Source organism: Octodon degus, unplaced genomic scaffold (assembly GCF_000260255.1).
Source record: "Octodon degus isolate 3935 unplaced genomic scaffold, OctDeg1.0 scaffold00075, whole genome shotgun sequence".
Classification (NCBI taxonomy): Eukaryota; Metazoa; Chordata; class Mammalia; order Rodentia; family Octodontidae; genus Octodon; species Octodon degus.
This window is the reverse complement of record NW_004524651.1, coordinates 11,107,721-11,134,102: the sequence shown is the minus strand read 5'-3', so window position 1 is coordinate 11,134,102 and position 26,382 is coordinate 11,107,721. Positions and strand designations below refer to the sequence as shown.

The following is a 26,382-nucleotide window of genomic DNA, read 5'->3' as shown; positions in this document are numbered from 1 at the left end:
AGGAATGCTGTGACATAAGTGTGAAGCTCCTCTGGAAGTGAGGGCTCCAAGGCTACACTAGGGAACTGTCACCACCTCCCCTGTAAGACTCTGTCAGCCTCCAGGAACCCTGCAGTCAGTACTCACATGGACACGTCACTTTAACACTTTCTAAAGGTGAACACAAGTCCACCTACAATCAATGATTCAGACTTTGTGAAAATTTCCACGATTTCTCTCAAAGACTCCCATCTTCCTGGAACGCCCTGAGAACCCTTTCCTCAACTATCCTGGAATCAACAGCTGTGAGTCCAGGGTCCAGAAGTTCCTAAAGGCAAGGAGGGTCCGGGGTTCAGAGATTCATCACCGAGAAACCACCCCAGCAATGCGAGTCATTGGCAACTTGCTGGATCTCTGGGTTCTTAACTGAAGCTATTTCTAGAACATTCTACCGTTCCCATTTACAGAGGGGCAGACTGTAGATATGCAGGGGAAAGCAGCAGCCTGCAGCCTTCTCGACGGCCTTTGGGCAATCAGAGCAGCCCTCCTGTCCTCTCTCTGCAGTGGACAAATGGCTCCTGTGGAGGCCGCCGTCCCCTGCACACCCAGGGGTGCAGGCACGCAGAACGGACGGTGCCTGCTGCACAGGAGACAGATAGGCTTTTGTGTGATCTGGAGCTCCAGTCTCTGACATCTGTTTCTTCAGAGACCAGTGTGGGTTGCAGGAGGAGGGAGTCCAAGGAGGAGGGTGATGGAACCCCGGGGGCTACCTGGCCCAGCTGAGAAAAGTGGCCAGCCTCTCCCGAGTCTGAGGCACACTTAATCGGGGTTTCCCAGTGCAAGGACATCTGCATGTGCTTGGCCAGCACGTGTAGCCTCCTGGTGGGGTCATCTGCACACGGGTCCAACGGGGGCAAGGACACAGACACCACAAGGGACTGATGATGCCTCCAAGTTCACCGCTCATAAAGGCCAGGGCGTAAGAAGACTCCCACAGTCAGCAGCCAATAAGTTGCCAGCATCCTGCTAAGCTCTTGCTTCCATTTCTGGTGTTCTAACATTTTTTTTTCCAGAAAAATTACTATGTTGGCTTAATTTTTTGCATTTTACTTTATTTTATTAATTAATTAATTTTGTATTTAGTGTAGGGTCTACCGGGTCTGCAGGGTCTCACTACACAGACTGGACTCATAATGATTCTCCTATTTTCAGTTTCCCAAGTGCTGGGATTATAGACGGGCGCTACCACGCCCAGTCGCAGTTGCTGTGTCAGCATGCCCCAAGGCTGGGGCCGGAGTGGCAGGCTGGGGATCGAAACTCCGACCCCTGCATCTGCCTAAGCAGGCGCTTTAATCCACTGAGCTATCTGGCTGGCCCTTCCATTTTACTTTAAATCCACCACTGACATCATTTTTTATGTGCACCTTTTTTGTTGTTGTTTTTGTTTTCTTGAGACAGGGTCTTGCTATGCAGTTCAGGCTGGCCTTCAACTTGTACTGATTCTCCACCTCAGTGTCCCAAGTGCTGGGATTCCAGGCATGCACCACCATGTCTAGTTTCAATATGCAATTTTATATGCTTTAAACAGTTTTTCATATCTCAAATGCATTTTCATCATTTATTTTCATTTTGGATTTTTTTTTCTTACACGAAAGCCTATAAATAAAATAAATGAGACGTTCAGGGTTCTTTAGATATGAAATGACATAATATATGCAAAAATTGAAAATTGAAAGTACCATTCAAATAGGAGCTACTGTCATAATACTCTCTTCTCTCAGACTCCTGCCACTCGAAGCACTTGTGATGCGCAGCGCGTAAGCCTAACATGGAAGCATCTTCTTTCCGTTAGTATGCTGGCAGTCCACGCGGGTCATGGTCCCCGCGGGGAGCTGGCACCTGGTCACCACGTGGACATTTTAGCATTCCTTTAATAATACTTTAAGCAGTGTTATTTTCAGAGATTTATTGGATGAGTCTGTTTGCTTCTACACGCTACCAGCACCAAGTGCCTCTGATTTATTTTCCTCGTTCTAACGAAAGCTACTGCTTGGTATAGGTGGGACCTCGTTCCAGCGCTCCGAGCCCAGCAGCATCATAGCTGGACCAGGAAAGGACTGGTCCTCAGCCTGCCCTCTGCCCACCTCTAGCCAGGGCCCAGGGCCCAGGGCCAGGCCTTTCTCCTTGTGCTCTGCCCTGGGAGGCTCCCTGCCCTGCTCCCTCTAGGTCCCTGGAGGAGCTCCCTGTCATGTGGTATCAGAGCCCACCTCCTGGCTCCTCAGACTTCTCTCTCAGCAGCACTTTCCCTTCCTGCCAGATCCTGCTCCGTCATCCTCACAGCCGTCTGTGCTGTCCGCCTCTCCGTCTAGTCCCTCACACACCCGGCTCTGACATGTAGCTCATTCTGTTCTCTCAGGTCCCAGCCAGCCCTGTCCTGGGCGGACTGCTCCGTACCTGGGCCGCTGGTCCCGGCCTCAGGGCTCTGCGGCAGACTGACTGCATGTGGGGCTCTGGCACCCTCGCTGCTGTCCACGAGGCTTCCTCCCTGTCCCCAGCAAGCGCCCTATAATTGGTGGAATCCTAACACAACTTCCAGAGGCAAGGTGGTGGTGTCTTGGTTCTGGAAAATGGGAACACCAGCCTCAGGGATGGTGAGAAATACATGACGGCTGGGCATCACCTGGCATCCCAGCACGTGGGAGACTGAGGCAGAAAACTCACTGTGAGTTCAAGGCCAGCGAGGCTACAGGGCAAGACCTTGTCTCAAAGAACGCAAAAGAAACAAAACCCAAAAACAACTGTAATGGTCACATAACCACTCAGGAACTTAGACTGGAAACTGGGTTTCTCTGACTCCGGTGATGGTCTTCTGTGTCATCGGCCTCATCTGAACAGTCAGGTCCCCAGGGCGTGCGGCGCAGTTACGTGAATGCCACGAGCTCCCTCCAAGTTCCCTCTGGAACCCGAGGAGAAAGAGTAGAGCTGTTCTGCCTGTCCAGAAGGTTCTGTGAGACCCTGGCCATGACCGGCAATGATCTCAGCTGTGAATTATCGACAGAATGTGTAGTGTCTCAATAATTAGAACAGTTTTTTGTCTAGATCCGGAAATCACACATTGATTTATAATAGGCTAACTAAAGCTGAAGCTACTTCGAATGTGTACTATGGAGCCTTTAGATCTTAAGGTAAACCTCGCAGCACGACGTCTATCACAGAATTCTTTCCCAAGCTACTACAGTCATTCCAGCAAGGAAATGCCATAAAGACATACACGGCCACGTGAGTAAATAGTATTTTCAAGTCGCTGTTTAACTGACCCTGTATCAAATTCTTGAGAAAAACTATTCTGATGAAGAGTCAAATTCTAGAATATGGAAAGACATCTGTAACACCAGGACAGAGCAGCCACAGAATCGCAGCAGGGTCACACATTCCTTCCTTTTATGAAAACAAAAGAGGAATCAAATTATAAAGGGGTTGCCTTGGTGTCTTAGTTACTTTTTACTCGTTGCTGGGACAAAAACCCGACACTCCAAATGAAGGAAGGAAAGGTTTATGTAGCTCACAGTTCCTGGAGGGTTCAGTCCATAGTCCACTGGCTCCAAGGCAAATGACAGCAGTTCATCGAGAGAAAGCAATGAGGAGCAGAGGAGGAGCAGCGGCTGCGGCATCCACCAAGCCTCTGTGTTCCTTCTGCGCTGACTGCGAAGACTGGCGCTCCATGGCGAAGATTGTAGCTCTTCCGAAGTGGCTCTTCCAAAGTGGTGCGGCTGCCAAGATCAAGCTCCTCGGAAAACTGGGACTTCTCCACGGAAGCCGGGCAGGGCGGCAAGAAGCCTTTCTCAACTCCTGGGCCCTGCCCACCTGTAAGGCTAGGCCCCCACGCTGGGCACTGGGAGCTGAGTCAGCCAAGCTGACCCATGTATCAACTAACACACTTGGTTACTTTTCTCTTGTTGTTGAGACAAAATACCTGATGCCCACAGTTATGGAAGGAAAGGCTTACTTAATTTAGCTCACAGGCTGCAGAGGTGTCAGTCCACACTTGGCTGCCTCTGAGGCAGAGTGGCACACAGCAGGCATGGGGCAATGGTTCACGGCAGCAGAAAACAGCAAAACAGCAAGAGCAAGCAGGGAGGAGCAGCGGAGCCAGCCTCCCTCCCTCCCTTACACTGCGTACAGGCTGCCCACCCCAGGCGAGGGTAGGACTCACTCCCCATTTCCCCAGCACTGGCTCATGAATCAAGCACAAACTCTAGAAGCTGCCCCATGACTGCATGAGGCTTTGGGGGACACCTAGATACAAGCCCTAACAAGTGTGAGTAGAATGGCAGATGTATTTGACTCATACAAGCGACATGTCTAGCTGGCCTCCCTGTGAGTGTCATATTTGAATTGCGCTGTGTTGTAGAGTAATATTTAAAGAGTGGTTATAAGTGAGCTCAGTTCCCTTTGCTTTACAGCTAAGTTTCTTCAGCTGAGCTGATAATTAAAGAGTGCCTGCGAGATCAGTCGGGAGCCACGTCACCTTCCTTGGGAGTTGTTGGGCAGAGTGGGGTCTGTTCACTACTTACACATCAAATCAATCCCTCAGAAGTTGCAAATGCAGACAATAAACAGGGAGCTAGGTGAAACCAATTTCTAAAATACAGAAATCAGAAATTCTAGTGATGTTTTGCTAGGGCAACTGTCAAATCCTTAACTTAGTATTTATGTGAAATTGGATTTTTCATGATTATAACATCTGAATACAGTGAGGCAAACATGGGAAAAGTGAGAGGAGCAGGGGCCTATGTTAAGGACGCCAAGAACCTGGGTGTCCGGATGCCCAGAGGAGCCCTGCATGTGGGAGAGAAGAGGACATCCCGGGGTACTGCTGGTGGAGGACAGTCTCTCTCCTTGGACTTACAGACAAGAAGACAATAGAGTGGTTGCTGCTACTTTAAAATCTCTCTTAAAAATACCTGAGAGAAGGAAAAATATGGAAACAAAGCTTCTGTAAGTGGGAAGGGGAGGAGGAGTTGAAGGGAGGGCAGAGGAGTGGGGTACAAATCAGTCATGTGATGCCCTGTACAGGTCACATTCCCTCTGATGACTGTGATTGATATGTAGAGCTAAAATGTGCCAAAAAAATCTAATTGAAGAAAACACCACCTGGTCCATACTTTACAGCCTCCAAGCTTCCACCTTGCCGACCACGGTCATGTCTGATGGCAGGCCCTTCAATTCCCGTGCCTGAGTCGCCGCATCTCCGCATCTCCATCTTTCACTAACAGTTGCCTTCCTCTTAGGCTGCAGGGCTCAGTCCCTCCCTCATGTGTCACCTGGGAGATACTGGCTGGGGACAGGCAGACGAGCTGATGGCCCAGGGGAAATGGTCTCATTTCTTGTATCCCCCAAGGAGTATGTCACACATTTTTAGAAGGTATGACACATTTCCTGAAAATAAATACAACTCCTTTACTGCCCATTTTTCCTTTAGGGATGGAAAACATGTCTATTATTTGTCTAAGCACAGGGTATGGGGTTTTAAAAGGACAAAATGGATGAGAAACATAGTGAACTTAATACAATTTTAATGTTTTAATTGGTTGCCAAAGAGCTGAGAAACAGTTTAGTAGAGCTGGAAACGCGAATGTGAACGAGGTCAATGTCGTCTTCTGCAGTCAGCCAGGCCAGGCAAAGCAGCCCGAGAAACTTATCTGGTGGAGAATGGCCAACGCAGCAGCAGAGCCTCCGTGAGCAAGCAGCTGCTGCGCATTCCCAGCAAAGTAAACAGAACCACCACTTACACACCACATACAGGAAGTTGATTCCTGATTTATACATGAAGCCGATGTCGTTCTACAATGAGATTTTATTTTTAGTTAGTTTTTCAGATGAATAAAACATTCATGCTCTCTTCTTACTAACACAATATTTCCTTTCTGACTTGAAGTCTTACTAGGGATGCATTTTTTAAAAAAGGGAAGCTGTGAGAACCCTCCCACTCCTTATGTGACCATCGCTTCCCCACTTGTCCCACCGGGATTCCACAGTGTATGATTGTGGTCCTGAGCCCCAGTTAGAGATGATTCCAGAATTGTTTTTCAAATATAACTAGCGAGGAAACATTCCTCTATAAGGATAACCACAGTGTCGTAAGTTACTAGTGACCACAAAATAACCAGGGCTAGCATTATTTGAAAAAGAAATTGCCCACCGCACACTGAAGGCCCCTGTGCGCTGCAGAGGCAGGAGCCTTAATGTTCGGGTCACTGATGTGATTACTAGGGTCAGCTCTGTTCCTACAGCCAGAGGACTGCCATGCTCTTGTTCCTCATTTGATGGCTTCACCGAAATGCGTGAATCAGGGCAAATACCCAGGCAAAATGGTCATCCTTCAAAATCTCACCAAAACGCACACTAGAAGGATCTCCCTGGATCTCAAATGTGGAGCTCTGAGCGCGCAGGCAGGTAGCTCCCTGCACTCAGGGGCACAGTAGTGCCACAGACCAAGGGAAGAGCTATGAGGGTGGACTGGAAGCCCTGCCAGTAGAGCACCAAACGCAAGTGAATCACAGGCCGTGGAATAGTCAAGGTTAGAAAACATCATTGATGACACACACATATTGTACGCGGCAGATTATATATATATATATATATATATATAATTGTACTTTAATTATACAATTGTAATTATATATGACAAATATACATTTGCATGTGCACATAGATTATATAGTATATATACATTTATTTACACATGTACATACACAAGAGTAAAATTGCAGAACAAGAAAAGCACAACGGCTTATGTAAAACACACTCTTTATTTAGAGTTGCTCTCTGCCTGCCAAATCATAAGGGTTTTCTGTGATGTCTACACATTTTCCTTGGGACTGTGATTCTAAATGAATAGTAAAATAATCTTTCCCTGTCTTAAAGGAAAAAGTTGCGCCCTTGCATAGCCGGTGTTCCCTAAGCACTGCCTCAGCAGCTGGACGGAGGGACCAGTGTGCCTCCCAGCCGTTTCAGCATTTTAATAATTTTCCGTGACAGAACTGATGCTCTGATCAATAAGAGGAGCACAGTCACTTGCACTTGCCCTGAGTGTAATCTCAGGCATGTTCCTGAACGCAGTGGAGAGTCCGGAGTGGCATGGATGCACAAGCACCTGGCCACTGAGAGGCAGAAACGAAGTCCAACTGCATTTTCAACACCAATAAATATGGATCAAAGAAAAATCAAATCAATTGAGAGAATGAGCTTTGGAAATCACACAATGACGGTATTTTTGAATGTATAAAACCGTGCGAAGCCCAGGAAAGCAAACAGATGTTCACTTCATTTCGCCTCTTTCTTCTCATATTTATCTTATCATTTGGGAAAAGCTTTCTTGTATTGCAGTTTGATTACATGTGCATTTTGCAAATTTCCAGATGTGTTCAAATGCTTTAATCTACATTATGGCTTTACATTTTAGGTCCACAGGATTCGTTAATCAGAGTTCTTATTTCTCTAAACATTAAATCAAATTGAGAATTTTAATATACCCTATTCAGTTTGTGGGGACTATGGACATTTTCCCCAAAGTAATCTTTGTAGATATATCAGTCTTCCAACTTTTCAATAGATAATCAGTACCATTATGTTGTAGTATAAAATGAATCCCTTGAAGAGAACATTCACTTTTATGTGGGGGGAAAAAGAACCACCTTGAAAGGTGAAGTTGAGATAATTTCATCTCTCCAATTTGTGTGAAGATAATTCGTCACTTGAGACAGGCAGAGGCGGAGTCTGGAGTAGGGCGCCCTGGATGATCCCTGAATGTGGGCCCGACCCTGAGCTGATCCTGATTTTGGCATCTTGCATGTGGAGGATGAAGACAGAGGCAAGTGTATTTGCCCCCAGGAGTGCGCGCAGTGGAGAAGGTACGCTGGACCCAGAATGCAAAGCGACCCCACCTTCGGCCAACACCGCAGTGGCGTTCACTCTAAGCACAGCACAGCTGAACTTGGAAACCAAGTGTTGTGACAGCTGTGGATGAAGTGTGCCCACAAAAACCCACATCTTAGCAGGCTCCACAAAGCTGGGCTCCTGAAATCCTGTAAATTCAGTGAGAAAAGCCATGTATTTTGGACTCAGGAGAGTGTTTGTCTGCTTCGTAAACAGAGATAAAAATAAGAAGTGACATCTAGAACCAGCTAGTAAGATCTGCAATTTCCCAAAACAGCTGGAAATGTGTAAAAGTAAACAAGAACAAAATCACCTCCTACCAAGTCATAGGACAAGAAAACCAAATACTGCTTTGCAACGTGCCTGCTCTTTCAAAGGATGGGAAGAGGCTACGAGGATCACCCCAAAGAAGTCACTTCTGAACTGCGACTCGGACAGACGCAAAGTGTGCGCACAACCTGGAGTCAGGGTTTGAAGGTAGGATGCAACAGAAATAGCAAACATGTTGAAAGTGTGCCCCCCCCCCAAAAAAAAGAGAGAAAGAAAGCGTGCCCAAGCATCCGAGTGAGTGGCACAGGCAGCGTTTCTGTGGCTTGGTGGGGCTGGTGCTTGCTTAGGCCTGGAGGTCTTGGCCCGGGTGATGCTAACCTGCCCTGTGGCTGGATACTTGCATTTGGGCATGATGGCTCCTGCTAGTAGTGGTGGAAAGCATGTGAGCAACGGGTGCCATGGGTCAGTGAGACGAGTGTGACCACTGACTCCCCAGGCAGCCACTCCAGAGGCCACGGTGCCCTGTCCTGCAGGATACAGCCTTGAGTTCACAACAGAGCTTTCACGCGTGTCGGTGCCTGCCGACGACCCTATGCGAGGCAAGCAGAGGGCCAGCATGAGCTACTGCGCCGCACAAGCAGCACACAACGACCACTCCCAGAACTCAGAGGCCTTTCAAATAAAACTCCCCAGCATTCACCCACATCTGACCTTGCTGTGCCCGCTTCGGACTCTCTGGACCGACAGTGGCGCACGCTTCGGTCAGGTCAGGGCGAGGTCCAGCTGTCTGCCCAAGGACAACACAGTGAAGATCGGAGCCAGGCTGCGGAGGGCTCCTGAAGGCCAATTCTATGAAAAGAACCCAGAAGCAAAGCGTACGGTCTCAGTCGTAGACGCAACAGTGTTCTGCAGTACATTATTAAGGTACCCAGGACTCTGGAGCGAGCCTGTTCTGATGCGACAAGGTAAAACATCCGAGTCCCTCTGAAAGCGGCAGAAATGTGATTTACAGAGATGGAGGCGCTGTGAGCGGGCCACACCCCAGAGCTGCTTGGGCAGCCCCCGCTCCCTCTCAGAAGAGTGCGCTCACCCCATTCATTCACTGCACAATCCGCACGTGGTGTCTCTCAGCCACGGAGCTCACAAGGGACCAAGAGATGGGCCTCGAAGTCCCCAGCACAGAGGTCTGCTCCCACGCTAATTTCACACGGTGCTTTCCCGTTATTTGTTTCTTTTTAAGAAATAATAAAGCATTAAATACTCTATTGAGAAACTGGCCAACTTACTAAAAGTGAAATGACAGAAAACCCCAAGTGTCACAATCAAATGAAAAAACTCCATCTACGTAAACACTAGAGCTCAGGACAAAACTACTCTGTGCCCCGTGGAATAAAACAGGATCAGTTTCCTTTTGGGAGCACAACCACATCTGCAAAAGAGCCCGGGTTTGCTCCTCATCTTCTGAGACACACACTTGGCTTGGAATGAGCCCCTCTGGCAGCCCTGGACTGCCTCACCGGTGGCCCTTGTCTTGTCCTCTGTCCGTCCTCTCAGCAGATCGGATCTCAGCGGTGACAGCAGCCTGCAGCCCACCTGGACCACACCCTGGGGACACCCAGCCCCAGGTTTTCCTGGAGCTGGCAGCCCTTTGCCCCCACGTACCTGATAGGGGCGCCCCTGCTCTGCGCAGGCTTCAGCAGGACCGTCACAGTGTTTTCGGTCTGGTTCAGGGGTGTCTCGAGCTCATAGGCTGGCATGGATGGAGCTGGGGAGAGGAAAGGCGCGGGGGATGCGTTATTTCTACTTCAGTGTCTCCGGGCCCCGCAGGCCCTCCTCCCGAGGCACCAAGCACACAGTGTGCCTGCTGCGAGCTGCTGTCATAGCTGGCCATGAGCAAGTGTGACCATATGCCTCGCTCAGAGCAGCGGGCGCCGCTGCCGACCCTCGGGCCACCTTGGACGGGGCTGGACGGTGAGGGAATGTTGAGCACCCAGTGGTGTCCTGCTTCCGGTTTCATTTGGGCTAAGTGGGTGCAGGAGGCTTGGGGAAGGCCCCGCGCTGTCCACTTCATCCTTGTGCTCACTATAGACCCGACTTCAGCCACATGCTGACTTTGAAGGCAGAATTAAGTTCTGAGATAGCCCCTGGGACGTCACCTCAGAGGTCTGCAGAGGGCAGCAGGGGCCGCAGAGCTGGGGAGGGAGCGACCGAGTAACACCCTGCAGGCTCCCAGGAAATGGGCCAGTGGGAAGCACGTGCACCGGAGCCGGGACAGCCTGGGTTGGACTTCTGGTTCTGGTTTCTGTTACCTTTTAATCAGTGCGTGTTTGCAGTACACACAAGTGATTGCTTCCTTGGGGTGGCTGCCAGCTCCCTTCTTCCTGTGTCCCCTTCCCCTCCTGTCCTTCCCACCAAGTCCTGGTCCCTCACCCACCTGTGAAAGAGCCAGCTCCACTTTCTTCTCTCATTTATTTTTTTCTCCAGGGTGCTCTGTATTAACCCCTGTAGGAGTTTGGGGGCATTGATCAGCTCTGAATCTGCGGTTCATGCATCTTTCAAAATAGAGGAACAACCCTGGCCTAGAAAGTTGGTGTGGTGACTCTACAGGTGACATGGGGCGCTGGCCAAGTGGACTCTCAGATGTCGCTCCCCTGCAGTGTGGCTCCTACCTCCAAGGGCATTTTCGGGGACTCTTTCCTCTCTAGATCATAAAGTCCCATGACCCTGAGGTAGTTGTGGAGCTCTTCACAAAGGCCACCAGGCCCTGGGTGGGGCAAACTGTGACATGGAGCTGTGTTGTGCAGTCTACAGGCACAAGTGTCTGGTGGGGTGGCTAGGGATGGATTTTTGCAAATGCAGTTTTATGTTTGTCTTTGCCCACTCAGCCTTTCCTGAGGGTAGGTTGGCGTGGTATGTGGTGCCCGGATCAAACCGCAGTCCCCTGCGCCAGCCTAAGCAGGCACTTTAGACCGCTGAGCTATCTTGCCAGCTCAAGCGCAGTTTTAAAACTCATCTGTGTAAAAAAGCTCTAAGGTGACAGAAGTGAGCTATTTCTCAGCTCTGTCATCACATGTTCTCAGCATTTGAAACATGGACCAAATCCATAGGAGGACTGCAATCATTTTACCCTACAAATACTCACTAATAAAAACTTAAAAATTGAACAAAAAATGCAAAAAAGAAATTGACTTCAATTCCATTAAAATTAGGTCCCATTCATAACACAAAATAATATTTTGCATATAAGAGTAATTTCCTCTCCTTGGTCCATGAAAATTAAAAAAAAAATAGAACCCATAAAATGAGTTTGGTCCCTCATGCCAGGTACTGAACTAGCCCTTTACTGGTTTATTTCTGAGGCAGGGTCTTGCTTCCTGTTTAAGTCGACCCTCCTGGCTCTGTCTTGGAAGGCTTGGATCACAGGTCTATGTGCCATGCCTGACTAACCCCAACATTTTTAATGTTGTAAAAGTCAAACACCTACCCTCCATAAGCCTGCATCACAATGCCATCTTCGTCCTGGAGTAGGGCTAAATGAACTCTGTGTTCCAGCACTGCCACGCTCACAGGGCTCAGAAACTCTGAGAAAAGCACATTCTTCTTTTCTAACTGAGCATCTTCCCTAGATGAAAATATTTCAAATGTGGTTTCCACTGTGGAAACGTTTAGCGATTACCTGGAGGTGTGCACATCTCGAGGAAAGTGTATTTCCTCTTTGGGCCACTGTGATGGAGTGATGTCTGGGGGGCCCAATCAGGGACGAAGGACACGGAAAAATGATGCCTCCAGCCCAACTTTCGCATTCCAAGGCCAGGGATCTTTCTTCTCTTTCATGTGTATAGCCCTTGTCACTTTATAATCTCCCAACATGACTTTTTTGATTCTGTATTGATCTATCCCTTAATACTGGGTATCAAATGTGCAATAAATTCTAAATCAAGTTTCTGCTCATAAAGACAACCTACAGCACTTATACTAGTCTAACCACAGACCATTCCAATCTTCCCTTTCCTTTATTCCAAACTTTAACCAAGCTAAGAATGAAGGGTAGTAAATACAGAGGTCAGGCTAAATAGAACTGCTCTAAACCCGGTAGGTATGAACAATTACCACTGTGCCCCACTCCCCTCATCTATCCCCAAAAGAACAAAGGCCAAACTGAAAAGAACAGGGAGAAGGAAGAGAACAAAAGAAGGAGGAACAACAGGAGGAAAAGAAGGAGGAGGTGTAGGTGGAGGAGGAGGAAGAAGAGGAAGAGGAACAAGAGGAACAAGAGGAGAAGGAATAGGAGGAGGACATGGAGGAACAGGAGGAGGAAGAGGTAGAAGAAGAGGTGGAGAAGGTGGAGGAGGAAGAGGAGGAGGTGGAAGAGGAGGAACATGAGGACAAATGGGAGGAGGAATAGGAGGAGGAGGAATGGGAGGAGGACAGGGAGGAAGAGGAGGAGGACCAGGAGGAGGAGGAACAACAGGAGGAGGAGGAAGAAGAGAGGGAGGAGAAGGAGAAGGTGGAGGAGAAGGACCAGGAGGGGGAGGTAGAAGAAGAGGTGGAGGAAGTAGAGGAGAAAGAGGAGGAAGAAGAAGAGGAGGAGGAGGAGGAGCAACAGGAGGAGGAGAAGGAGGAGGTGGAGGAAGAGTAATGGGAGGGGGAGGAGGTAGAAGAAGAGGTGAAGGAAGAACAGGAGGAGGACATGGAGGAACAGGAGGAACAAGAGGAGGAGGAGGAACAACAGGAGGAGGAGCAGGAGGAAGAAGAGATGGTGCTGGTGGTGGTGGTGGTGGTGGAGGAGGAGGAAGAAGAGAAAGAAGCTACTATCTTCCATGGGATTTTCTTTATTGTGGCCACATATCCATACTAGATGACAATTCTTTTTCTTGTTGTTGGAAGTACAAAGACATTTTCTTTTGTCTTTTTATCTTTTTGAGACAGGGTCTTACTAGGCAATTCAGGCTGCCCTTGACTTCCTTTTTTTTTTTTTTTTTTTTTGGTGGAGCTGGGGATTGAACTCAGGCCCTTGCGCTTGCCAGATAAGCACTTATTCTACTGAGCCACCTCCCCGGCCCCTTGAATTCCCTTTGTAGTAAGGCTGGCCTCAGACTCCCAGTGATCCTTGTACTTCTGCCTCCTGAGCGCTGATCACAGGCCTGCACCACCATGCCTGGCTTGAAGACATTTTCCAAACCACTGAACAAGTCCAGAAACATTTCCCAGATGATGGCTTTCACTGGCTGGTGTCACAAAGACTAAAAGCAAACTCCCAGAGGCCCTCAGGGCCTGGTGTCTGCTCTTGTGCTTAGGAAACTGCTGGTGGTGAAGTCCCCAGGAAGGTGGTCCTTGTGGAAGGAGACACGCATGGCTTCTGCCCGGCCATGCTGCCTCTGATGGGGACAGAACTCCAGGGGGCACAGTACCTGAGATTTTGGTGGTGAACTGGTTGGTGGCTGGAGGCCCGAAGCCCTTGGCTGTGCTTGCTCGGATGGTGAAGGAGTACGTGGTGCCCGGGTACAGTCCGAAAAACAGAAAATGAGTTTCATTTCCCAGTTTTGAAACTCTTCCACTTTGATTAGATAAATCAATTTCTGGGTCAAAGGAGCTGACCGCTTTGTAGGTAATCTGCAAAGGAATGAGACTGCGATGAAATACCAGGAACAGGCAAACCCAAATGGGTCTCTGTCCACTCTCTTCTGCTGTCCACATAGTCAGACCCTTTAGGATAAGGTAGCCTCTTCTCTGGGCAGCCTGGATCCAGTACAGGGTGCAGGAACTTGGCCCAAACCCTTAGGAGTTGCTAGCTTTAGGGCCAGAGGAATTTAAAGTCAGCGAGCGGGCCAGGCCGGGAAGGGTGAGGCGGGCTCGAGCCGACACCTCCAAGTTATTTGCTTTCAAAATGGTAGTTTTGTACAACTGCGTAACAGCTGGTTTTGAACAAAGTAACAACACAGAGAAGCAGCTCAGACAGATAGGGTCCTGACACGCAGTCTCATCCCTCGCCCTGTGGCAGCATGGGATTCAGCCCTGAATAGGCTCATTGTCTGCTGGGAACAAGGGCATATTTAAGTGTTTTCATCAATGTGGGCAAAGATTTCTGCTCCAAAAATAAAGCCTCGATGCATGCCAGTAGTTCCCAGCACTGCAGAGAGAGGTGCATCGTGGGTCACATTAGCTCACTCTTTTCAAAGCAGTGCTGCCCATGATAGAAATGCCCCAGTCTGCACTGTCTAATATGGTGGCCAAAGGCCACATGTGGCAGGTCAGTGCTTGAGATGTGGCCTTTAAGACAGTGGAACAGGAAATTTCATTTTAATAAACTGAAACTTAAATTTAAATTGTTCTGAGTCCCTAGCTGCTTCCATCTCAGCGTGCGCGTTCCAAAGGCTGTTGTGGTATTTGCTGCATACCATATTTGCATGTTGGATGAATCAGAAATGTTTGAAAATACATAGAACATAGGTTACTTTACATTTTGCCCTTTGAAGTGATTTTTTTAAAGAGAATCTCAATATGAGTAGTTCATCAACTATTCCAGAATGAGTACGTTAGTGATTGCTGACTTCTACTGGTTGTAATGGCATAATTTTAAAATGCGGCATATTCAAAAGTTTTAAATTACAAAACCAAGCACTTTTCTTGCTTCTAAATAGGTAAATGTACTCATAATTTATGTGCGCGAACACTAGCACTGCTATTACTTGGGGTGATAATTGACATTCTTTTTTCTTATATTTATACCATGTCATTATAATTAGGAAGACCTCTCTGAGAGAATATTTAGATCGAAGGCAGTGAGCTTTGGCAAGAAAATGTTTGCTGTGTACATTAATCACTGCGGCACGTGGCCCCGGGCTGGGGGAGCTCGACTGTTAACCCTCCACAGGTTTCCCTCCCAAGGCGAAGGAGTGGAGAAGACACAGGATGGGATCTTGCGCTGGCTGCCAGGATGACCTGGCCGAGGCGTCCTCAGGGCGCCTGCTGCTTGCCTGGTCAGGACACCCGGAGGAGACGTCTAAGCAGGACCGGGGGAACTGTGTCCGGCGTTTATTGTTCACTCACACACTCACGGAGCGCCTCAATTCTCCTGGGCAGGCCCTTTGCAGCCGGGCCCTCTGTGGTACTCCAGGTAATGCAGGTGGGGCCAGCCTGCCCAAGGCTAGGGTATAGGACAGCTACAAGGACGAGTACTGCCCCTTGGGGCCTTGGTCACCATCTTCACATTGACTGCGAATTTTAGTGCACTGCAAGCACGTATGTGAAAAAAATCCCAGCACCTGTGCCTCCTGTTCAGCCCTGCTCCTCCAAGTTCCTTTCACACAGGTAATGCTAGACACTATGTCAGCCTCTGTCGTGTCAGGGCATGAAGATGCGGCCTGTACATCCTCTGACGTTGCCTCTTAATTCTAGTACTGGGGATCGAACCACACTATGTTGCCAGCCCTTTTTTATCTTTTATTTTGAGATGGCGAAGTCACCAGGCTGGGCTCAAACTGCAGCCCTCCTGCCTCAGCTTCTGGGCAGAGTACGGCCCTGCTTCTGCTCTGTGCCGTCCTCCCTGCCTGCTCAGACTGGCTGGCATAGGCCTGGGCACAAGCACTCTGCACGCTCTGCAGCCAGCAGCGAAGCCAAGCTCTGCCTTCTGGAAGCCAAGGCCCCAGCCGCCCAGCGTGCTGGCGCTGCAGGGCCCACGGGAAGGCAATTCAGAGGTGAAACAATACCTGTGGAGGAACAGGCAGCTAGGAAAGGGAAAGCTCTGCGGGGAGAAGGGCTCCAGCTGCCAGGAAACAATGGGCTGAAGTGCGGCGCTGTCACGTGAGGATGTCTGACAGAAGTCAAGGCTGGTGGCAGAGCTCAGAGGCGAGCGCACGCAGCCACCTGCAAGATCATAGACTGGTGGTGGGGGTGGGCTCAGAGGGGGTTCAGCATTCAGCAATGGCTGGGGCTGTGCCCCTGCTCCCCGAGCTTCAGAACAGGAGCAGGGGAGCGACACAGAGCTGGAAGGGGAGAAGAAAGCCTAGGGACAGCACTGTCACTGAGGTCTGAAGAAGGGAGAGAAGGTGTCAAGGAGGGAAAGGCTTGAGGAGGCAGGAGGCAGGATGGCTCCTGTATCCCCATCCAGAGCTCCATTCCAGGCACTTTGAGCAGAGCCTGCCTTCAAGGCCCGGTGACTGGTCCCCAGGTCAGCCAGCGTCGCTACTGACAAGGTGGGACATGCTTCACAGTGGCAAGTCCCAGAGTGCGGTGATCTCTCCATTTAGTTTAGTTTTTTTCTTTTTCTTTTTTTTTTTTTGCAGAACTGGGGATTGAACTCAGGCCCTTGTGCTCTTGCCAGGGTCTCTTATTTAGTCTTAAATTGCAATATGTCAGAGGAATCAGAACAGCTCAGACAGTAGCGACTGTCCCTAAGGAGTGACAGAGGTCTGCTCCTCCTCTGACCCCATGGTGATCAGTAGACATCATCTATCTACCCCCATATCTTTGTGACAGACCCCTGGAGACCAGGTGGTAGGGAACGAGGGGTTCCTGCTCCTCTGGGGCAGATATAAACCAGAGGCTTCCCAGGGGACTGGTGTCAGAGGGCCAGCGGGCACATCCGTGGCATGGTCCTGGAGTTCCAGGCGAAGTTGCACTGGGCCTCCAACCTGTATGTTAGACACAGCCCTTACGAAGCTGGATAAAAATATAGGTCTTCTTCCTCTACTCCCACAGCACATGTGCGTACACACACACACACACACACACACACACACACACACACACACATCCTGAAAAGTAGCAGTCTGGTCCCTCCTCAAACAAAACAACCCTGGTATGCATCTACACACTCCCAATGTCCCTGTAAGTCTTGCTGTGGGGACAGCCCGAGTCCATCTTCTACTTCATGCTGCAGAGGAGACAGCGAGCAGGCAGCTGCTGGCCTGGGTGGGGGCCGCGAGGGCTCCCCCGTGTACTTCCACATGCATGCCCTACTGGGTGCTCTGTTCATCAGTGAACGCTTATGAGGAGCCGTCTAAGTCCTGGGCAAGCCATGGAAGCCTCCAGAAGGGAAGAGCAGGGAGGCTGTCACACCTGCGAGGATTGCTGGCTAGGGCTGAGGGACATGACGATGCATCCCCAAGGGGGACCCGGACAGTCCCAGGTTGGACTCAGAGAATCTTATCAGGAACTCCCAAGACAAAGCAAAGGGACAAAGGAACAAGTGGCAGGAGATGAGGACCGGGTGAGAGGGATAAGCCCTGCTTGTGCTGGATGGCTCTGATTTCCAGGTAATTCCTGGTGTCCCCCAGTTACCTTCCTTCCTCCTTAAGGTCTCAGATTCTAAGTTGAGAGTTTCACAGAGACACAAAACGAGGTAATGTTCTCAAGAGCTGAAGGTTTCCAGGGGTGGAAGTTGATGGTAGTTGGGGCCAGGACAAAATACAGGCCTTTCACTGAGGCCGAAGTGATCTACTCTGAACATGAAGAATGGAATAATCAAATCTGATTCCAGGGAGGGAAGGCCCAGATGCTTCAAAGGGAAGTGCAGTGTCAGAGGGAACTGAGCGTCAGCAGGAGAGCGATGATGGTGCCGGAGGGCAATGGCAGCAGCCCGGGCACAGCGGTGTCAAGTCCTCAGGGTCTCCAGCATCCTCAGGGTCTCCAGCATCCAGAGGTGGCTTTTGGAAGGGGCCTGGCCCCACCAGTGAGTTTACAGAGGAACATCCAGGGTGCGGCCTGCCTGGAGGGTGGGCTGAGGAAGGTGTGACCAGGAGAAAGAGTTCTCTGAGTTTTGTTTCTTTTGGGACAGGGTCAGGCTGGTCTTGAACTAACTCACAGCAGTCCTGCCTCAGGTAATCAAGGAGCCCACTGCTGTTACAGGGCTGTGCCGCTGTGCCACCGTGCCACAATGCCTGGCTCTGGAAGGACACATCCTTGTCTCCTGCCCCTCCCCTTGCTCTGTTTCCCACATTCTAAGCTGAGAATTTCACAGAGATGCAAAACAAGGTAATGTTCTCAAGAGCTGAAGGTATCCAGGGGTGGAAGCAGGTCCAGGTTAGAAATGCATGGGGCGGGCAGCCTCCTCACCCTGCCTTCCACCACGCATTTCTAACCTGGACCTGCTGACCCTGAACTAAGGGAACTACAAGCAAGTTCTCTGCCTCCACCTATGTGTTGCACGTGCCAGGTATGTTGTACCAGGGACAGGAAAATGATTAACACAGGTGGTAGGAGAATCTAGAGGGTTCTTGATAAAAGAAAGCCTCACATCCATGGCTCAGTCCATTCTAGGAGAAAGGCAGTGGGGGATGAATAATACAGATAGAGATCCAATCCTAAACCACACTTCCTAGCACCGGCTCCTACCCACTGCGCTGCTCCAGGGCAGTCCGTGGGGATCAAGGAGCCCCGTCTTCAGGCCTGGATCTAGAGAAGCCTGCAGGACCTGCCATGCCAGTGTTACAGTGAGCCATCCAGCCCAGACCGTCCTGTGCCCGGGATGGGAGCCAGAGCAAGCCGCACTCGAGACAGTAGTCGAGTGCTAACCTGAGTTCTGGGCTTCGCGCTTCTTCACCTCTATAGTCAGTCACTGCAGAGCAGTTACTTCTAGTACGGAGGGACAGCATCTTGTCTGCCTCCGTCTTCTTTCAATATCCTCATAAGTTCAATGGCAAAAGCAAACCTGCTGTGGGGTCAGTGTTAGGACTGTGAGTCCAGACTTCCTCTCTCGGCTACTGAGGGAAAAAATTAGTAAGGCCCAGGGCAGATGGTGGGCATAGGCCCACGTGCCCGGGAGTATTACTGACTCAAGGATTCTTACAAATAAGTTTAATGTGCAGTGTTCATCCTCTGCCGGACACGTTAGCACATCTGCAGGAGGCGGGGGGCACCTCCCAGCTACGGCTGGCACGGCACGCACATGTTCTCCACGCCACCGATTACCACTCAGTAGTCCAGAAAGGCACGCTTTCTGAATCACCTTCGTAAGGCTGGGCAGGCACAGTAGCGAGTGGCTGCATGCCAGTTAAGAACTTTGGTTCCTGAGCTGCCTCTTCTCATTCTTGATTCTTTATTCTTAATTTTTAATGGGTTACTTTATATGTTACAACCAGCAGCCTACCGAGTAGGAGAGTACTGAAAATGATTTCTCTACGATTATTAGACAAGAGAAAGGCAAAAGGAAGAGGGAAGCATAGAAAGTTAATGGGAAGTGGACTTGATCCAAATGTTCTACCATTATATGAAAATGTTACCCTGAAACCCAATAATATACATTAAAATAGATTAGTAAAATAAAATGACTTTGAGTACTATACTCTATTAAAAGCTTGTTTATTTAGGATTTCTTCATTGTATTTGTCATCATTCGGTAGCTTAGAAAATCTGAAGTGACCAAATCCGCCAGCTTTTGAACACAGCTTGTAGCCTTGTACACGAAGCTTTGGGAGACGCATGCCAGAGCGTCCTCTGTGCTGAGCACGTCCTTGCGAGCCGGGCCTTTGTCTTCAGATCATGAACGTATCTGCTACCTATTTTCTGCAGCACGTGAGGTGGGGATCTCAATGGGCCACTACTCTGGAAATAAAGCTAGGGATTCTGAGCCTTGCTTTGGGGGCTCTGTCCACGTGTGTAAGTAAACTTGCACTAGTCTATTCCTTCCTTGCAAATTCTGGAAGGATTCGTATCTAACTGTTAGCAGTAGTTAACTCGTAGAAGTAAAACTGAGCAACAGGCATATTTTAGTTCAAAAATAAAATTAAAAAATGCTTTCTGAGAATAGCATTGGTGGACACAGCAGTCCCTTGCTTACCACGGAGGGTACGTTCCAGACACCCCCAGGATAAGTGAAAGTCAGCAAAGTAGTGACATTAGTGTTATACATACTGTAAGGCTTTATAAACCCTTCTCACACTCTTACAAACCTTTCCCACACTTTTAAAAATGTTCTTAACCACTTTCTTTTTTTAAAAAAAATGTATTTAGTACAGGATTTACAGGGTCTCAGTACACAGATCAGACTCGTAGTGATCCTCCTATTTTGCCTCCCAAGTGCTGGGATTACAGGTGCGCGCCACCATGCCCCGTCTCATTTGCTCTCAGCATGCCCCAGGGGCAGGGCCGGCACAGCAGGCTGGGGATTGAACCCCGGCCCCTGTGTCTGCCTCAGCAGGTACTTTAATCTGCTGAGCTATATGGCCAGTCCTCTTAACCATTTTCTAAACTCATAAATTTATATAATTTTAACAACATATGTATACTGTATGGTATTGCAAAATTGCATGATACAGCAAGAAATCTGTGATAATTTAGATTAATTTTTTTAAATTTATGTATTTGGTACAGGATCTGTGTGCAGCTCAGACTCCTAGTGACCCTTCTGTTTTAGCCTCCCCAGTGCTGGGATCACAGGCGTGCATCACTATGCCCAGTCTAGGTTAACATTCTTTGAAAATCCTTGAAAGAGTGAGTCTGTGAAAGTCAAACTGCGAAATAGCAAGGGAGCACTGTGACTCACAAAGATGTGTGCGCAATTCCAACAGCGGCTGCGCTGGATGCGGAGGAAAGACATGATGGTCAGACCCAGCGTCGGGGGGTGGGGGGCTCAGGTGGGCTGTGGAGCAAGGTGGGAGGGAGGGAGGGAGGGCAACCAGGATGAGGACAAGGGACATGCAGGCTTGTAGGGGTGGGCCGGGCCAGACAGCAGGGAGCAGTGGCAGAGGTGAACCCAGGGACTTGGACCACGACCTCTGCAAAAGCCATGGCGGCCGCAGCTTTCTGTCACCAGTGCCCTGAGGCACCTTCACAAGGTGCCAAAGGAAATCTCAAGAATGACCCAGACACACACATTCACTGATGCAGACCACATCCCATCCGGTTGGACTTCTCTGCTTCAAAGCGCATCCGCAGCCCCTACCGCCCTGAACAGACAGACACCTGGTCACTGACCGCCACAGGTTTCTACCATGACCAGCTTTTCACCTTCTGCCTTTGTGACACTACAGCGGAGCTTCTTGGGTGACAGATATTTGACTTGGTTAGCCTGGCATCTATCCTGGAAGCCTGTAGCCTCCAGTGAGGGGAGCCAGGCTGGTTTCCCTTGGATCCTCAGGCACAGCACCGGGGCCTCCCAGTTCTCAGAGCCCCTCCTGAGCTGCCCCTGAGGCCAGGCTGGAGAACCCGGGTGTTCCTCTCCTTCCCGCTTTGAGAAATTGGGGAGGGGGGTTGTGCCCAGAAAACTTATATTTAGTCGCCTATGCCTGATCCACACATTGGACTTTTCCCTTTTGATTCAACAGAAAAACGAGCCAACCTGCTTTACTTAACAAATGCCTGATGTTCAAGCTCTGGATTCATGACACATTCAGAGGGCCAGGGTAGCAGCAGCATTTAGGGCAGCATTCAGGGGAAGATCCCGGCTGTGGAGCCGGCAGGACGCATGTCAGTTACTGGCACCAGCTGCTTGCACAGTGAGGTCACTTATCACACACACACAGGTCTGGCGGGCTAGGGAGAGTCTTGCAATCATTTTCTGTCTGTCCAGACAGCAGCTCGTGGCTCGGGACACAGCTGGATGCATGGCTTGACGCGCCTTCATGGTGCTAGGATTAGACCCAGAGCCTCCTCACTGAGCTGCATCCTGGCCTCTTTGCGTTTTATTGTAGACCGAGGGGTCTAAGGTCAAAAATCTGAGCTAAAGGCTTCAGCACTGAAGAAAACAAAGGGAGCAGTTTGATTATAAAACTTAGGTCTGTAAAAGCTGAGCTGGGGATTTTCACAGAACTCAATTATTTTATCACAAAACAGCCACTCAACATCAACAATCACAGCTTGAAAATCAACTTTCTCCCATTTACTTTCAACTAATGTATATATAATTTTGCATTTCAATACCGAATTTTCAAAGGTGCAAGGAAACACAGACGTGAAGTCCACAGAGCTGGAAGGGGCTCCCAGTGAGGGCCGCCTGACAGCCCTGATCCAACTTGTCAGCTGGTCCTAACGGTATTCAGGCAGAGGTGGCCTAGGGCAAGTGAGGGTCCACTGTGGGCTTCAGAAACCTCACAACACAGAATTTTGTTGAATTTGCATTCCAACAGTGCTAGCTTAAAAAATGCACCTGCTTGTTTCTATGACAATAGGTGCAGTGAAATGGGGCTGGCACAGATGTGCTGATGGATGTCGCCCTGTTATTGCTGTTCGCTTTTTCCTCACACAATTCATCAAATTCTCCTGTGCCATCTCTCACTCAACCGACTGCTGCGCCTTGCAGTCAGAGCTCTGTCAGTGAAGTCTAACGGAGGCTTTGTTAATGCGAAGGAACCTGAGTCTGCGCTCCCAAGACTCCTTCTGTCGACTCTGCTAATTGGATAATTGGTGTTCTTCTCTCATTCAGTAGAAAAATATTTCATAGCTAAGAAAGAACAGGACTAGTGTTTGCCTCCTCATCCACGGATGTTTTAAAATACTCTTCATTTTCAATTAAGGTAACTTCTTCAATGTTACGCTGTTTTGATAGATGATGACACAGACTCTGAAATACCCCCTTTGCCATCTATATGTGTCCTGAACTGGCACATAATTCTAGGCTCTTTTTCTATTTTTATTTTTGGTGGAACCGGGAATTGAACTCAGGCCCTTGTGCTTACCAGGAAACACTTACTCTACTGAGCCATCTCCCCGGCCCTCTGGGCTCCTTTTTAAACCTTGGATTCTGGAGAGTACCCTTTAGAAGCACAGAAAGCATTGGAGTTCCCAAAAGGCATTAGACAGTCACGTGTGGCTGTCACGTGTGGCAGTCACGTGTGGCTGTCACAGTCGCTTACTAGCGAGCCCAGAGCAACAGAGACGAGAGGGACAGCGCCAACCCGTGCGGACGCTACCTCGTAGAGCGTGATGACACCGTACGTCTGGGTGGGCTCTCTCCACTGAAGAAATATCTTCTCTTCAAAGGTGCTTCCTTGGATGGACTCGGTAGGGACAGCGCCTGGGACTGGAGGGAAGGACGAGGTGAGTCGGGCTAACAACCACCATGGAGCTGTCCCCGCTGTGGAGGGTCAGAGCCGTGCCAGCCCCCCACCCACTCTGACTGCTCCTCAGTGTCTGAAATCTAAGGCTAGTTTATCTGCGCTGCTCTTACCCAAAACGTCACGTTTTTTCTTTAAAGTTTGAGCAAAACGAACAAGATATTTGGGAAGCTGTGACACTGGCTTTAGGTGACTGGAATTCCAGCCTCTGGGACCGCGGCTCCTCTTGGCCATGGTGGAGCTGGCTTGGCTACACCTGCGCCCTTGGCCTGCGCCGCCTCCCCTTCGCCCGAAAGGGGCTTCTATTGTCTGGCTTCCCACACTATCAAGATAAGTATCGGTGTGGCTCTGTCACCTTGCGGCGCTCTTTCTTATTTTAAAATACTCTTTGACAGAGGTAAAACTGAGAAAAAATAAATCTTTGGTTTCATAAAAATATAAAAGTGTGAAGCAGTAAAATCAAATGAAAGGCAGTCAAGTTACGCTGATCAGGGACACCCTAGAAGATCAATGTGCTAACAGTTTTGCAGGAGGCCTAACGACTAGGGAGACTTTAATTGGGTTCCTATAACTTTAGTAAGCTCAGGAATAGATAAAAGCAATCTGGACATGGTATGCGTGCCTGTACTCCTAGTGAGCTAGGAGGCTGAGGCAGGAGGATCCCAAATTTGAACCTCACTTAGGTAAATTTGTCTCAAGACTACAGAGAGGGAAGACAGTTAATATGATAGCTCAGTGTAGAGGTCTTTGGTTCAATCCTTAGTATAAAAACAAATCAGAAAACACCTAAAGATTAATTCAATTTGAGAAGAAAGTATCTTACAGGAATTTAGGATTAATAAATGTCTTCAAAATTTTGAATATATTAACCCTGATATCTAAATTTGCAAAATTTCTTTTTATTTTTTTAAAATTTAAAAAATGTTTTATTTCCTTAATTATTTGGTACAGGATCTTGTTACGCAGCTTGAACTCAGTGATCCTCTGTCTCAGCCTCCCCAGCGCTGGGATTACAGGTGTGCGCCACCATGCCTGGTTTGCTGGTCAGCACTGTGTGGGGCTGGCACGAAAGGCAGTACTGGGGATCAAATCAGGGCAGGGTCCTTGCGCTTGCCAGGGCACTATAGGCAGTGTTGTGTTTTGAGAAAAGATAAGCCGTTCGCAGCCCACCCACTGGCTCTACAGCTTCTCAGCCCTTGTTGGGAACCCAGGGCAGCCTCTACTGTGTGCTGAATTTGGATGTAGAGCTACGAAAACCATTCATACCGCCATTGAAATACACTTTAAAAATACTTTCTATAACTCACCTAGCACCCACAGCTTTTCAGTCCGGTCGTACGCAGTGAGAGGACCTGGGCTGGGGGTATTCAGGGCCGGGTAGGGAGGCCCAGGAGAGCAGCGCTGTGTGGCTAAGGAGCAAGGAGCAGGTGCTGCTCCCATTTCCATCCCTGTGCTTGTAGTCAGCGCTTAGCAGGGCACAGCGCAGATGCCCATCTGAACATTCCTCAAAGCAGTCCCTTCCCCTCTCAGTCCCCTGGACATGGGGACACTCACCGTCCTCGTCTGTCTGTACTACGAGCTCTAGGCTCTCCTTCCGGCCCTCGGGGTTCATGAGGATGAGCTTGATGCTGACGTTGGTGTAGGGGGCCAGGTTGGTGATGGTGTGCTGCGGGTGCATGCTGTCCTGGTCCCAGCTCACCTCCTCCCGCACCTGCTCCTGCCGGCCCACCTGGTAGCAGTAGTGTACTGTGAGGTTGTAGCTATGGCAACGGGTCACATTGTAGCCAAAGGGCTCCCAGCGGATGGTGATTTGCCGGGACTTGACCTCGACAACTTCCAGTTTTCTTGGACCACGCATGGGATCTGTTTTAAAAAGCAAAAAAGAAAAAGAGAACAAGAGAAAAAAGTTATGAATGAGCAGCAACATTCCTACCTGTCATAGCTACCAGGTCTCTTCCTCCTGCTCAGTAATAACATTCCTATGAATCAACAAGGCACAAGGCCACCCAGAAGAAAGCCTGAATTTTCCAGTCTTCTGCAGCAGAAGGTGGTCTTGCGTCTCATTTCAGAGGTAAGGCACAGGAGAGGAAATGTAAAGAACAGGTTCCAGGAGGCATCCGTGGAAGGGCAGCTGCCACCTCCCCTGCTTTTCTTTCCTCACAGCTGGACTGCGGATGTGCTGACTGGAGCTCATGCTGGTTAGCTGATTGCATCAACTTGAGGAGGAGACGCCCGACCAGACTGGCCTGCTCAGCTCCGGGTGCAGAGGACCCACTCCAGAGCCGCTCGTCACCTGCATAAGGGGGAAGGAAGCAGGAAGGGCCGCTTCGGTGTCTTTGGAGGAGTCCCGGGTGCGTCTTAACCTTGGACGTCGTCTCCTGGCTTCCAGAGCAGACCTTCAGCCTCCAGCGCAGGCGCTTCGGCCTCCTGACTTGGACTCACACAGGACCCTGGTCTGCAGGGCCCGCGGCCCTTCGCGCTCTGCCAGCCTGACTCTGTGGGAGGCCTCATAAACTTTTAGATATTCACGTGTCTTGCACTCAAGCAGTTTCTCTAGCAAGCACTGACCGACATGGAGCGCATGCAGCCAGGGTGGGCCACGGAGCGCGTCACCGTCAGCAGCATAAAGCCGTGACGAAGGAGGGGACAGGTTCCTGCAATCCTGAACTACCTGAGCAGCCCCAAACCACTTCCCAGTTTCCAAGAGGGAAATCCAATGCCATCTTATTACGCTTCTTTCCTTTGGGCCTCTGATATCAGAAACTGTAACGCTAGCTGACACACATGCTACACCTTTAAAAATTAACTTATAATTATATACTTTGAAAACATAAACATAAAATCTTGAGAATTCAGCATGAAGTAAGACAATGATGAGTGAGCCCCATCTTTTGGACAGACCTCTGGGTCTTTTTTGGTTCTGATTTACACAGAAGTTGCTATAGTCAGGGGTTCAAGGGAAGAGGTTTAATAAAGGATGCATACCTTATAGGATTATTTTATAATACTGATCCAAAGAGTCTAATGTAGAAGAGTGCAGGAAATCTGTGCACACACTAGGACCCAAAGATTCCAGGTGAGGGCCTGGATCCCATGGCAATGTCCCGCCTGAGTCCCGCTCAAGACCCCAAGCCCATGGCAATGTCCCGCCTGAGTCCCACTCATGACCCCAAGCCCATGGCAATGTCCCACCTGAGTCCCG

At 49.5% G+C, this 26,382-nt stretch overlaps 1 protein-coding gene across 1 annotated transcript in view; it reads right to left on the bottom strand.

Moving 5' to 3' along the window:
- The window catches only part of Ptprm (protein tyrosine phosphatase, receptor type M), a 681,934-nt gene that overhangs the window by 260,984 nt on the left and 394,568 nt on the right, over positions 1 to 26,382 (bottom strand). Inside the window, exons 9-12 of the mRNA XM_023720402.1 lie at positions 24,735 to 25,043; positions 23,037 to 23,146; positions 13,599 to 13,800; positions 9,850 to 9,952 (exon numbers count right to left, since the gene is read on the bottom strand). Coding sequence (XP_023576170.1) covers positions 9,850 to 9,952; positions 13,599 to 13,800; positions 23,037 to 23,146; positions 24,735 to 25,043 — 724 coding nt within the window. The remainder of the gene's footprint in view (positions 1 to 9,849; positions 9,953 to 13,598; positions 13,801 to 23,036; positions 23,147 to 24,734; positions 25,044 to 26,382) is intronic.